At 46.0% G+C, this 15,316-nt stretch overlaps 1 protein-coding gene across 1 annotated transcript in view; it reads right to left on the bottom strand.

Annotated features, from left to right (window-relative positions):
- Nucleotides 1-260: 260 nt before the first annotated feature.
- Nucleotides 261-15,316, bottom strand: part of PDE6G (phosphodiesterase 6G) — a 275,741-nt gene continuing 260,685 nt past the window's right edge. The window contains exon 4 of the mRNA XM_086928787.1: nucleotides 261-2,027. Coding sequence (XP_086784913.1) covers nucleotides 1,951-2,027 — 77 coding nt within the window. The 3' untranslated portion in view covers nucleotides 261-1,950. The remainder of the gene's footprint in view (nucleotides 2,028-15,316) is intronic.

Genomic DNA, 15,316 nt, shown 5'->3' with positions numbered 1-15,316 from the left:
TGCATATTATTGAATTACTCCTTGCTGTCGCCTTTCAGCACATTACAAAATCATGGAAGGGTACCTCTGCGGTTCCTTTTCAGTCATGGTGGTATGGTATCTGCTATAATCATAGGTTGAATAGAGCTTATGTATATCCCATCTAGCTTGCAATTAAAAGAGACTTACTTTGGTTGCCTGTCACAGAATCTTTAACTGTATCTGCTAAAAAGATGTCTTCACATGAACCCTCCATTGAAGAAGTACTCAAACCACCTTGATTTTTGTAACCATTGTTGTTTTATTTCTTTCCATTTTACTGTTATATGCTAATATAATGCATTAGGAACGTTTTATTGTAATACTGTTCTGCTTATACATTTATGATATACTCCCCTTGTTCCTTCTTTCGCTTTCTTTCCCTCCTCCTTTTTTCTTTCTTTCCTTTTCCCCTTCCTCTTTCTAAGATGTATTAATATCTTCTTCTAGTTTATGATACCAATCTTGTATTATCTGTATTATGTTATAATATTACCTGTATTATGTTATACTTCTTTTTCATTCATCAAATAAAACCTTTAAAACGTACAAAAAAAATCACGTCTGAGGTGGTGGTGGTCTCAAAGATCCTTTGTAGAACCTTGAGGATCTCTGCTGCTCTCCTTTCCAGTAGGACCCTGTAGATCCCCAACCCTTCCTCTGGTATCTTCTCTGCTTCCAACCTACTTTAAAGTCTAAGCAGGCAGCACACTGGCTCACACGGAATCCTGCATATTTCTTGAGATTGCACGCTTTCTGAAAGGTTAATAGAGTTGGGGCGTGGTCAATCATACACGAAGATCACCTGCCCTGTGACTGACTCTTTCCCTTTCCAGGGTATTGTACTCTCTGGTTTCGGAAATCTATAGATGTTCCTATAGGTCAGCCTGGCTCTTTTCGCATCAGTAACAGATCAGGTAAATAAATGTGCATATTCCTTAGCTCTAGAGCAGGGGTCCCCAACCTTTTCTGTACTGAGAGCTACTTATGTTCAATGAAACGCATTGAGAGCTACAAATATTATTAATGTTGTATAATCTCCATTTTTTATATGCTATTCAGAGGTTGCTGGAGAGCCACAGTAGATCACAAGCTGCTGGTTGGAGACCCCTACTCTAGAGGCTGCAGGGCAGTTGTATGTTCCCCAGCAGCTGGACCCATCTCTCTTTGTAGCTACTGTGTTTGTTGCACGACAGTAATATGTGTTTACCAGCGATTCTGCTAGAAATATAAAAACATACAACATATTTCAGCTATTTGGAACTATCACTTCTATTTCTCCATTTCATGTGTGGAGCAGAGCTATTTTAAATAATTGGTGGTGTTGTCTGCCTGCATAAAGGACACACAATGACCTATATGCAAACTTTTCAGTACAAGTAATGGTCTTTCGATAGCCTTTTCTTCAAAATAAAGCAGGAAAAGCAGTTGCAAGGAAAGCGGCGAGGAAAGGGGTTTGATTTATTGCAAGCAATGCGATTCGCTCCATACACAAACATGGCCCTACAGATTTGCCTCTTTTGGGTGTCATAGAAGATGTCTGAATTGGGTAAGACAAATATATCGCCTACTTCCCAGAACCTTAAGGTGATTTACCTAAGCACACAAATGCACACAAATGGAAAGTGGCTTGCTTAGGATCACATTAAGTGACAGTGGGAGCACGGGACTCACAATCCTCTTGTGTTGAACCTAAACAATCCTTCAACCGCTGGACCAGGCTTTCTTGTCTGTACCTTTAGTGCTCCCTCCCATGTACCCATCTTGTGATATATGTTTGTGAGGGGGAATGACAGTATTTTTAATTTTGTCCTGGACTGTTCGCTTTAAGTAAGTCATGCTTTTTGTCCTACACATACTACATCTCATTACAGAACAGGGGCAACATGGTGAGAGGTGGGCAGGTCCCGCCGGCCGGGGTGCATGCAGACTTTAGATGATGCCGTACTGCGCCAGCTCGTGCAGCTCCAGGTGGTTGAAGGCCTCCCAGGGGCAGATGACGGTGATATCTGAGGAGGAGACAGAACAGGATGTTAGAGGGAACACTTCGTACATAAGAAAGCGAACATCGGTTGCTATCAGACATAGCTTGACAGGCTTGACAGCTCTGCCCCATGTTTCTACCTGCTACAAAGCCCTTGCATCTATCCCAGGCAAATTTGAATTCTATTTGGGACATTTTTCGCAATCCCTTCTGGGACCATATCCTATTTCAGGCTACACCCATTGACCTTCTTCTAAGACTAAGGCCTACAGAATGTGACCATTACTTTCCATATGATGGTGCACTCTTACTCCATGCATTGACACTGTGTCTACTGGGCGACTCTTCCAATGTATCTAAGCCCCAGCATCCCCCTGGTGCCTGATTCTCCTACCTTGCCAACCACATGACGTAGACGCAGCTAAGAAGCTCCCAACAGACCCAGGTAGGGGCTCATAAAACTTGCACAGTAGAACCGCTCCCACATCTTTGTCAATATCATTGCTTCTCTTAGGGTTTTTGTTGAACATAGGAGAGCAAAGTAGGGAATACTAAACATTACACTTGGTTGCAAGATATTATGCACTGGTGTAAATTTCCGAGTAAATTGCCTAGCTGAGATTAGTGTATAGACAATACGCTTTTGGATGCCACACAACGGTGCCACAGCAGCTTACGAACTGATGACTTGCCTTACATTACATTTTAACTCACCACTAGTTTTCAATGGTGCTTTGCCTATGTGAAAATTGATTAATTCCAGATGACCAGGCTCTTTGGAGCAGATAGGGTTGGGACAGAGCGATGGGCAAGCCAGGATGGCTAGCATCTGACATGCCATGTAAATGACTATGCTCAGATTCACTAGCGCCAATCAAATGTAACCATCGTATTCACCTATCTCTCCACCCCTACTGTCGTATTTTTCACCCCTCAGTAATAAATCTTCTTTCCCAGTTCTCTTAGGAAACAGAAGTCTCCCCCTCCCTCCCTCCCTCTCTCCTCACCCAGACCCCCCCAACAACTTAGAGCTATCCCCCCTTGCCCCCCCTCCCAAACACCTGAGCCCACTCCCATGCGGTGCATGAGGACTAACTGCCGATCCTGCTCCTACCTGACTCATCTGTCGTCTATTCCAGTTGTTTTAGGAACAAGCAATCGCCCCCTTCCTCCCTCCTCCCCCAGACCTCCTCAACTACTTAAACAGATCCCCAGTTGTCCCCCATCTCCCACACCAGTCCCTACCCCCCTCTGCTTGCTGCATGTTGATTAACTGCAGATCTGCCTCCTGTCACGCTACGGAGATTGCTGAAACTATTCTCAATGAAGACATTGATATTGCTGTCCTAACTGAAACATGGCTCACCCCCCACTCCACCCCCATCCTTGACATGCTCATCCCCCCTGGTTATAATATCATCAGAAAAGACAGAATCGAACAAACAGGCGGTGGACTTGCCTTAATTTTCAAAGCCGAACTTAACATCTCCCTAACCAATCCTCAAGACCCCTCATCCTTTGAATACCTCTGCGCCGATCTCACCATACCTGACTCCCCCACTACCCGGCTACACCTCATCTACCACCCCCCTGGTAACAACATCCCCTTTACGGAAGAATTAACTGATCTTATCATACAATCATCACTCTCTCATTCCAATAACCTCTTCCTCGGTGATTACAACATCCATTGGAACAACAATGCTGATCCCGCTGTCATCCTGCTTAATAATACCATGGACATCACCAATATGTCCCAACTCTGCCTTTCTCCCACTCATAACAAAGGTGCCACCCTTGATGCCATTATAACAAACAACGATCTAGCCTCCCTCACAAATATTGTTCCGGTTGACTGGTCTGACCACTACCTCATCCTTTTCACTCTGACTAAAACTACCTCTCGCACAGCCCCCTCCAATTTACTATCCAAAAAATCCACTCGCAACCTTCACCGTATTCCTCACGGCGAACTCGAATCAACAATTAAAGCTCACTTAGATTTACCACCCCTCTCTGACAGCACAAATGACCTAACCGACCATTATAACAACTCCATTCTTGAAGCCCTAAACAAAATTGCTCCTATCAAACTCAAACTACAAAAAAACATACCTCCCTAAGACCTGGTTCAATTCCGAACTAAATAATGAAAGACGGTCACTTAGACATGCTGAACGGATCTGGAGATCCCACCCTAACGCTGACAATCTGCCTATCCTTAGAACCGCTCGAGCCCAGTACAAAAAACACATATTTAACGAAAAAGCCTCCTTTCTACGATCTCAACTAGATCAAGCAAAAAACCGCCCTAGAGAACTCTTCAAGATTGTAAAAAAACAAACATCCACTGGCCCTCCTAAAATATTAGCCTCCACTGACAAATGCGAAGAAATTGCTAGCTTCTTTACGAACAAAATCAACATGATCGAACTATCCTCCTCCCTCCCTCTCTCGCCCCATCCTACCACTACCCTACACACTCTTCCTATCACTCATAATTCTACGCCGATCAGTTCTTCCACTTCGCCCGACACCTATAATCCCCCACCGGATCTACCCCAGCACAACACCTTTCATATAACAAACTCCCCCACTAAAAACAATGCCTCCTGGACCAATTTCAGTCCAGTATCTGAATCTTTGATCACTAATATCATGGGCAAACTCAAACCTTCTGCACACTCCAAAGATCCTCTCCCCGCCTCAATAGCGCAAGATCTTAACTCTACCATTGCCCCTATATGGACTAAAATGATCAACTCCTCTCTTTCCACAGGCTGTGTTTCTGCTTCCCTTCAACTTGGCCAAATCATGCCTATTCCCAAAAGCACCCCAGCTGACCCCAATGATTCAAACAACCTTCGTCCCATCTCTAACCTTCCCTTCCTCTCCAAAGCCCTCGAAAAATGTGTCCTAATGCAACTAGAGAAACATATTGCCTCATTCAACCTCCTTGATATCTTCCAGTCCGGCTTTAGAAAGGGATGCAGTACAGAAACTGCTATGCTTAATATCATAGACGATATTCACGTTCCCTTGACAAAGGAGAATCCTCGATACTTATCCTTCTCGACCTCTCAGCTGCATTTGATACAGTCCACCACCCCACCCTTCTCAGCACTCTCAATGATAGATTCGGTTTCGAAGGCACGGTACTCAAATGGTTCTCCTCATTCCTACAAAACAGATCTCAACAAATCAAACTTAGCCATTTCCTCACCAAACCCCAACCTGTTTCACTTGGCGTACCTCAAGGCTCCATCCTCTCCCCTACCCTATTCAATCTGTTCATGGAACCACTCACCCTCATCCTCAAACACTCTAATATCAGTTACCATCTCTATGCTGATGACACCCAATTATACTACAAAATCAAATCTCACAAAGACATCCTTCACCTAAATGAGACACTGACCAAAATTCAAACCTGGTTCCATCTGAACCATCTCAAACTAAACCCCCAAAAAACAGAAATCATAATTTTCTCCCCCAAAAACAATCCCCTTCCCATCCAACTCTGGTTAAACGATATCAAAGCACTAAACTGCCCCCTCTCCACCTCTAATACTGTTAAGTCCCTTGGCATAAGTATTGACCAAAATCTCAAACAACTGAGAGAGCGCAATTTGAATGAAATGTATGAATACGCCATATTTACAACCCAGTTGCGTAAAGTTAACTAAGGTAACTAGAGATATGAGAATATGTATCCGCATTTACTCACGATTGCTTTGTTAGATATAGAGAGCACATATAGAGTGTGGGCTAATATAGAAATGTGTGGAAATGTTTAGAAATGTTAGATGTGTTAATCAGGTTCCATGTTATGTAGCTGCTAAATGAAGAAGGATGTAAAATGCAAAATGAAGAAACGTGCAGACCACATGGCACTGTATAAGAACGAAATGTACCATTGCATCTTTCACGTAACATGGATTCAATATTATTCAATGATTTTGCTTATATGTTAAAGGCTATGTTTATAGAAGTGTTTTGTATAACCAGAGTGTGGTGTGTTAGTATATTATTTTAAGTTTAGAAATAATGGTTCACAGGGTGCAGGCTACTGCATGTAATTTAGTAGGCCCGGAGAGATAAAGGGTCTTCTTTGATCTGCACGTGTTAGTTAAAAGTCAAGCCTCGTTAAAATAAATTGCCAATGCTGGTCGAAGTTTTATGGCCTAGCCTGATAAGGGGAGCCTGGAATTTGGGGCCCTGCTTCGAAGTGTCTGTTTGCAGGTGCGAGGGGGGTACCAATCAAGAGCTTGATGAATAGAGCTCTGTTCGAGGAGATAGGCTCGGGTCCGGAGGAGTCTACTGGAATGTCATGGGGTACCAGCACGCTGGAGACGGAGCCTGGGAAGCAAGGTCAACTTTAACAGACGGCCCAAGAAGTGAAACTATGGAAAAAACCAGAATCGAGACCACGTGAATTGTGTACGTGGTGGGCGTCTCAGAGGGGCGTTCCACCCATACTGTGATTCTGTATTAGGGACAGTGCCCTGGGGAGGAGGCAGAGCAGATGGCCTGAGGACCCTTAGAGAGCGGATGGGTAGGCAGAAAGGGTACTGCTACAATGCATAGGTTTTTCATCTAAGACTAAGAGAGAGAGATTGAACTTCTTTGGAAGTCAAAACGGCTGACACCTTTTTAGGTAAAGAACTTGCTAAGTAGGGATGTCATCTAGTCTAGTGTAGGGTCAGTCTAACCTGATTTGTTTCTTTTCTGTAAATGACGCTTAAGATTCATCTTGTGTCGATGATAACTAAGTTACTGATTTTTGAATTGGTTTTGGTAGTTTTCTTCTGCCGATTAAGATCTCTCAGAGAGTTCATGTTTATCTTATTACCTGTGTATCTTTTGAACCTTATATTGAGATGTTTGTACCTGCAACTAATTATGGCTTTATAATAAATCTTTAAACTTATCCGTAGTAAGTGGTTCTTTAGAGTTGTGGCAATTTTGGGCTGGTTTGACCTATGTATGGTTTGCCTTTTACTCAATGACAGTCAAAAATCGATCCAAAAGACTTAAGTGAGATAGTAGTTAGGGTGATCTGGTAATCGATCAAAAATCTCACGTTCCCAGTTGGTAGCAGAGAAAGATGGTTGGCTTCTTGAGGAAGGCGACCTAGATTAGGTCAAGATTACCCCAAGGCCCCTAGTGATCGACGACCAGAAGAAGAGCCACCTGCCGAAGAAGGTGTTGACGGTGCGAGAGAGAAAAGCAGCAGAGTCGGTCGAGAGTGAGTATAAGGGTCATGTGTTGTCAGATTGCGGTGTTTGTGTTGTACCTGTGTTGTAATGTCAAGCGGAGTTGAATGCCTGTAGTGTGATTGTGAGACGGTTGTGAGCGCGCGCAACCTGGTGAAAATCTTAAGTTCAGGGAAGAGTTTAAGTGGTTCGGGTGTATCGGACATCCAGAGTAATTGTCTACCATTGTGAAGGGGGTCATGAGGTACCATTGATCGCCCGTAGGACCGTGATAGGGGGAACGTAAGAGTGAGTGTATGAGTAACGGACGCTGGACGGACGTTTACTGTGTGTAAGTAACCCATCAGTTAAGGCGATCGTCTGACCGTTTACGGAAGACGTTTCGTCAGTTGAGGTGACAATTACAGTTAGACTGTGGACGTACAGTCAAGAAAAGTGATTGCTTGGTCGGAAGTAGTCATTTTTCGGTGTATGAATGGGACGCATGCATGACCGGGAGACGAGATGAGAAAGGAGGGGAACTGCTGCAAAGGGGACGAGTGACGTCAGAGCGAGCCGCGCTGGGATAGGCTGGTTGGTGTAGAGCCGCGCTGGGATAGGCCGGTTGGTGTAGAGCCGCGCTGGGATAGGTTGGTTAGCGAGAGCCGTGCAGGGATTGGTGATTCGCCATCGGGAAGTAAACAAGGAAGTGAATTAAGGAAAATCGTAGATTCTTGAAAATGAAGTGTTTTAAATGTTTGAGAGCGATCTTTAAAAGAGAAGGGAGAGAATCTTATGACGGGGAAGAGGCCCCGCCGGAGGGCACACCGGCTCACTACATGGCTACGAACGTAGGGTTACATACTATACTGTGGATCTCTGAGTGGAGCAAAATAACGGAGGGAAATGAGGAACTGACGTTCCCTAAATACGGAACGTTTAGGCTGGAAGCATTGAACCAGCTGAAAGCAGTAATGCTTGCGACGAGACCACTACCCAGACCAACACAGTTCGAAGCCCTCAATGCATGGTTTAGGGCGGGATACGATCGGAGTTTGAACAGGCGTCAAGAAAGAGTAAGACGATCGGTAAGAGCAGTACAGGATGCCAAATGGGATGAAGAAGCTAAAAAGTGGAGAGTTGAGAGAATTGAAGTAGATAAACTGTATCCAGTGATAGAAGTCACAGGAGAAAAGAAGCCTCCAGTGGAGGATGATGAGAGCGAGACAGATGACAGCCTGATAAATAGGTTATTGTTGGACAGACCACCTCCGTACAATAGAGAGGCTGAACGTCCCGAGCTTCAAAAGGGGGACGGGGCCGGAAAAGGGGAATATAGACCGCTCCTCATAACAGATTGGGAACCCAACAAAGGCGAGGAAATACCTCAACCTAGTCCAGTACAGACAGTGGTTGGAAGGTTTGTGGTACAAAAGGTGCCGGAAACAGAGTGTGCAAGGTCGTACCAACTGCCGGACGCTCTTCAAGTACCCGTTACCATAGGTCCTGTAGTATCGATTTACGACCCAGAAAGAGCGCAAAAGGGGGAACAGGTACGATTGGACAGGGAAAGAGCAGAGATGGAAAGCAGGAACAATACGATAGGTCGGAGCACACCATTGGATTCGGTAGTGGATCCCATAATAGATCAAGGGGGTCAGAGAGGGCAGATGGATCTGAGAGGACCACGGCCGAAATCCTTTAGGGAGTTAAGGGAGTACTTGAAAGAATGGAATGCGGCCGTAGAAACTCAAAATAACAGGTTAGAAGCGGAAGCTGAATGGGGAAACCGAGAGAACGGTACCCTGTCTCACTGCGGAGCTGGCGAAAGCGGTCCAGAGTGGGACGGGAAGAGTCAGGACGGTAAAGGAGACACTCGCCATATCAGGAGTGGAAGTAGACAGGAGCATGAAGATAGGAATGCAGGATGTGGAGGGGTGCCTCGCCCCATTCTCAGTGAGGGAGATCGAAGAACGCAGGAGTACAGGGACAGTTACAGGTGCACTCACCACACACCGGGCGAAGATGTACAACATTGGAGTCGCGGGAGTATGGAGAGTCGCGAGGGGTTTCACCATGCCTCCAGTGATCACGGACGGGATCGCGGGAACATGGAGAGCTGTGAGGGACCTTATCGAGTATTGAGTGACACTAGACAGCAAAGGAATGGCGAAGGCTTAGAGAATAGTGGGGGATCTTATCGTGTGCCTAGAGAGGCTGAACCGAAGAGACAGAATGGGATGGTGGGAAATAGAGCATTGTTTCACCACACACCTAGGGAAGATGGAAGAGCATGGGATTTAGAAAGATGGGAACAAGGGAGGACTCCTCATAACTCGCCTGAACCTAGGCGTAGGACTCGGAGTTGGGACGGGAGGAATGTAAATGGACCATCTAAGAATGAGGTACTAAGAGCTGAGGTAAAGGCAAAGAGACTCGATGTAACCAGTTTAAAATCGGACTTAGATGAAATAATAGACGGCACATTGCCAATGGAGAGGATCGACCTGTACGAACAAGACGAGGTACTGTTTATGGCAAAGGATGTTACTCGGAAAGCGAGGGCAGTACATGAAAGACTATCTGAATTGGCAGACAGGTACACGGTAGACCTATCAAGGACTAAAGCATTACAGGGTAACCATAGGCTGCATTGCACTGATCAGGATTTAGACGAAAGGAGGACGATCGGGTTGAAAACACACATAAAAGAACTGATCATGGGCATAAGAACGTGGAGAGATTTGGATAAATGGGAGGAAAGATGGTCCAAGAGTGGGACCGTCAGAAGGAGCACAATTGGGATGTCCCCAGAGGGAGGGCCACAGAGAATGGAAGCATACCCTTTGCGAGAAATTGCGAATGGAAGCTATGTGCATGTGCCCTGGAGTAGAGGGGTCTTAGCGGCATTTACCAATTCTTTTCCTAAACGGAGGGAGAACCCTGTGGAGTGGTATAAGCAGGTAGAGAGGTTTGTAAAGATATCCAAAGTACTGTGGGTTGACCTGAACACCCTGTTTGACATTGTAGTGCCAGGGGACTTGTGGACAGCATGTAAGGTTAGCGTCGAATGGCCAACATCCGAACCGGATAGGGATGCTCAGACAAACGGACCATCAGAAAAAGTCATGGAAAAGTACGAAAGGGTAATGGCATGGCTGAAGGATAAGGTGCCGTTGCAGGATATAGATTGGGTTAAGATAGATCGGACCACCCAAGAACCTAAAGAGACTGTCCATGAGTATTATGAGAGATTGCTGAAAGCATTCAAACAGTACAGTGGGTTGGATGTGATGGATCCTAGAGACATAGGACAGTTTGTATCAAAGTTCGTTCTGGGTTTGAGACCTGATAATAGTTTGATGATCCAGCAACATTTAATTTGTTGGCAAAACAAACCATTGGATGAAATTTTTAGATATGCAAGGTACTGCAGTGATGAGATAGACTCCAAAGCAAAGAAACTTAAGGAGAAACTGATGATGGTGCAGATGCAGTCGGCTGGAAAGGGTGGACAGCGGCAACAGGGAACAGGGACATTAGGAAGGAAGCAAAATAATCAGAATAAAGACGATGAGGAAAAACAGAGACCTAGGGTAGATATTGCGACATTGAAAAAGACGACCAGATGTCACCCGTGTAACGAGGTGGGGCATTGGAAACGCGAGTGCCCCTATAATATTGAGACTGGAGAACTAGAACCAGAGGAGGAAGAGGTCCAGAGCAGTCTGACGAAGGGGACAACGATACACAAGGGAAAGATTATCAAAGGGGGGATCCCGACTCCTCGAGCCCAGTTCCCTCAACCACCCAGAATTGCGACAGGGGGAAAGACCTATAGACAAATGCCACTTTTCGTAGGAGGAGAGGAATGCTATTACGTTGATCCCCTTACGGGACAGCGAGTGAATAGAGAGGAAGATTGTACCCTCGGGGCAGTTTTAGAGGTGGACCAGAGGGGACCATACGTGGAGGCCGAAGTAGCAGGGTGTCCTACGACCTTTTTGGTGGACACGGGGGCCACTCGATCCACTCTGAGATCAGCAGTAGTCCCAGGTCTGCCAATGTCAGGAGAAACAATTCAAGTGGTGGGAGTTGCAAACAGAAGAATAACTAGTTCTTTGACGGAGCCAGTATCAGTGAAAATAGGGAAATACAGTGATGAACATCAGTTTGTGGTCTGTGACTCCAGCCCTGTGTGTCTGTTTGGAAGAGATTTATTGTGCAAACTGAATTGTACAATATACTGCACCCCCCAGAGAGTGGAGGTACTAACTAACGATGATGACGCTGATTTCAAAGTTGCAAATTCAAGGGTGTGCGTGGAGCTGTATCCCACCTTGACGGTGGAAGAGCTTCCATGGGACTTAAGAGGTGCGGTGTCATCTGAAGTGTGGGATTTTACTGGGGAAGAAATAGGACTGATCAAAGGAGTAGAGCCAGTGAAGATCATGGTAAAACCAAATGCTGAGTATCCAAGAACACCCCAATACAAATTGACCCCGGAGACGATTGCAGGAATAAAGCCTGTGATCGAATCCATGATTAAGCAGGGAATACTGAAGGAAATCGTGGGAAGCCCATGTAACTCCCCGATTATGGGTTTGCAGAAGCCTAGTGGGAAATACAGAATAGTGCAGGACCTTTGAAAGATTAATAACATAGTTGTTTCGTGTTGTCCAGTGGTACCGAATCCATCAGTGATATTGTTTCAGATACCATTCCAAGCTGAGTGGTTCACAGTGATAGACCTTTGCCAGGCTTTCTTTTCAATCCCCTTAGATGAGGAGAGCCAATATCTTTTCGCTTTTAAGCTGGAAAATCGCGTTTTAACATGGTGTCGTATCCCACAGGGGTATACAGAGAGGCCATAGATTTTTAACCAGCTGTTGAAGAAAAATCTTGAAAGTCTAGTACTGCCATGGAACTCGGTTCTGGTTCAGTACATAGACGACCTACTTGTGGCGTCAGAAACTGAGGAAGCTTGCAAAATAGACACCATCACCTTGCTGAATCACTTGGCTGAGAACGGACACAAGGTGTCTCCGAGCAAATTACAGTACTGTTTGACAGAAGTGCAGTACTTGGGTCACAGAATTGAAAAAGGGAAACGAAAGGTGTCACCAGACAGAATAGAGGCGATCATGAAAATGAATTCGCCCACAACACAGAGAGAAGTCAGGATGTTTCTAGGAATGATTGGTTATTGCCGGCAGTGGATAGCTAACTTTTCACTGAAGGCAAAACCTTTACAAAAGCTGACGCACAAGGAGGTGAGTGATCCGGTACCATGGGACAAGGATTGTTTGATGGCATTCTTGCAGTTGAGGGAGGACTTATGTCGTGTCCCTGCTCTAGGAATGCCGGATTACGAAAAGCCATTCTTACTGTACTGCTGTGAAAGAGAAGGTTGTGCATTGTCAGTTTTGGTCCAAATCCATGGAAATGCCCTTAGACCAGTTGCATACTTCTCGGCTACTTTAGATCCAGTAGCCGCAGCGTTGCCCGGATGTCTCAAATCCGTTGCTGCAACGGGTGTCAGCATTGAGCGTTGCGAGAATATTGTAATGGGACACCAGTTAGTGGTGTATGTGCCTCATTCTGTAGAACTGTTAATGACCAGGACCAAGACGCAGCATCTGACAAATAGCAGGCTCACGCGCTATGAGCAAGTCATTCTGGCTGCCGAGAACGTGACCCTCAAGAGATGCTCTGTTTTGAATCCTGCCACTTTGATGCCACTTCCAAATGACATTGATGATGATGTATGTACAGATCATGACTGCCTTGATGTGACTGAACTATGCACCAAACCAAGACCAGATATCGTAGATGAGCCCTTGACTGACCCTGATGAAATTTTCTCTGTTGATGGCTCATACGTAAGAGACGATATTGGTCAGCTGAGAGCAGCTTATGCCGTTTGCACCATTACCGGAGTTGTGGAAGCCGCTTGCCTGGAAGGAGTACACTCCGCTCAGGTAGCTGAAATCATTGCATTGACACGCGCCTGTTTAGCAGGTAACAAAATTCGAGTCACCATTTACACCGATAGCCAGTACGGTTTCGGGGTAGTTCATGACTATGGGCAGTTATGGTCTCAAAGAGGTTACATGACCTCTTCAGGTTCACCTATTCGAAATGGGGAATTTGTTCGACTATTGTTGGAAGCACTACAAGGTCCGGCAGCTATTGCCATTGTAAAATGCACAGCTCACACTAGAAACACCGATTTTGTGTCACAAGGTAATAGGTATGCCGACGAGGTTGCACGCTACTGTGCAGAACAAGGATATTCTTTTACAGAGGTGGAAGTGAGTGGGATTCAGGAAAGGACCGAGTTAACCATGTTGTTGGAAACTGTAGACACTTGGGATGAGTTGAAATGTATACAAGAGAAAGCACCTGACTTCGAGAAAAAGACATGGGAAACTGCAGGTTGCACAAAGAGTGAGATGGACTTTTGGGTCTCCGCAGATGGGAGAGCAGTGTTACCAAACGAACTAGTTAGTCCAATGGCAAGGAGAATACATGGGCCAGCACACATAGGTAGGGATGCTATGGTGAGGGTATTCAGGCAAACCTGGTACAACCCCAAGTTTAGAGTAGTGGCAGAAGCAGTATGTCAACGTTGCGTGATCTGCCAACAACTGAATGTAGGAAAGAGAACACCAGTCACATTGAGTCACATAGGGAGGTCTGGGGGGCCATTCAATAGAATGCAACTAGTCTTCATTGAAATGCCAAGGTGTAACCGCCTCAGATACATCCTGGTGGTTGTCTGCATTTTTTCCAGATGGGTTGAGGCTTACCCCACACGCAGGTGTGACACACTCACAGTAGCAAAATTGTTGCTTAGAGAACTGATACCGCGCTTCGGGGTGCTGGCCTCTTTGGAATCAGATAGGGGAACACATTTCAACAGCGAAATTGTGAAGATGCTTTGCTCAGCCCTAAATATAGACCAGAAGCTGCACTGTAGTTATCGACCAGAAGCTTCAGGGATTGTGGAACAGATCAACAGCACGATTAAGTCCCGAATTGCCAAAGTTTGTTCATCAACATCCTTGAGCTGGCCTGATGCACTGCCACTGGTCCTTATGAGCATACGTAGCACACCAGACAGAAGGACAGGTCTCTCCCCACATGAGGTGTTAATGGGGAGGGCTATGAGACTGCCATCAGTTCCAACTACAGCACTGTTGAACATCACAGATGATTTGATCCTGGACTATTGTAAGGGACTCTCTGACGCCATTCATTCTGTGTCTCTTCAGGTGCAGGCCGCTGAAGTTCCATCGTCCCAAGACTTGTGCCACGACCTGTGCCCTGGAGACTGGGTCGTGGTGAAGAAGCACGTAAGGAAGAATTGCTTAGACGTGCGCTGGCGTGGGCCCTACCAGATCATACTGGTAACAAACACTGCAGTGAAGTGTGGAGGCTTGCCCAACTGGATCCACGCCTCACACACCCGAAGAGTTCCAGCACCTCCGGAAGAAACAGCTCCTCCCTCGGATGAAAATCCAGCTGAGAATGGAGAATCAAAGGAGGAGACCAGTCAAGCTGTAGAGGTGCCAGAAGATACTGGGAGCGTGTCTGATCAGGCCGAGGACGGTCAATACACCAGCGAAACTGAAGTTGCCACAGAAGGAGAAAGTAGCTGGGAGTACGAATCAGACACTGATCAAGCTGCAAGTGGTCAAGAGTCGAGTGCAAGAACAAGGAGCAGGAGGACAAGAAGTGGAGAGGCTAGCTGGCCGGAAAGAAGGAGAAGGCCAAGCCTGAGAGCAAATCCAGAGAGAACCCTTGTTCCAATTTCTGAAGACTCAGACCTAGACGAAGGTGCAGTGGACTCAGACTCTGAGGGTCCAAGAAGATCAAGGAGGGTACGTGTGCCCTGCAGAAGATACGCCACTCCTGAGTGGACCTACTTGGCGGCAGATGTCTTGGGGACAGAGATCCGGGAGGGTGAGGGAAGTACAGGTGACCAACCTTGATCCAATCGTAACGGTGGAAGTAAGACTGTTGACACCTGGAATTGAGACCGAAGGGTTGTTAACGTTCACTCTCCCCGTCCCTCTGTATTTAAGCAGGATCAAAGACCTGGTGCTGAACAGAC

This window comes from Lissotriton vulgaris, chromosome 7 (genome assembly GCF_964263255.1).
Source record: "Lissotriton vulgaris chromosome 7, aLisVul1.2, whole genome shotgun sequence".
In the NCBI taxonomy this organism is placed as follows: Eukaryota; Metazoa; Chordata; class Amphibia; order Caudata; family Salamandridae; genus Lissotriton; species Lissotriton vulgaris.
This window is presented reverse-complemented; position numbering and strand designations above follow the sequence as displayed.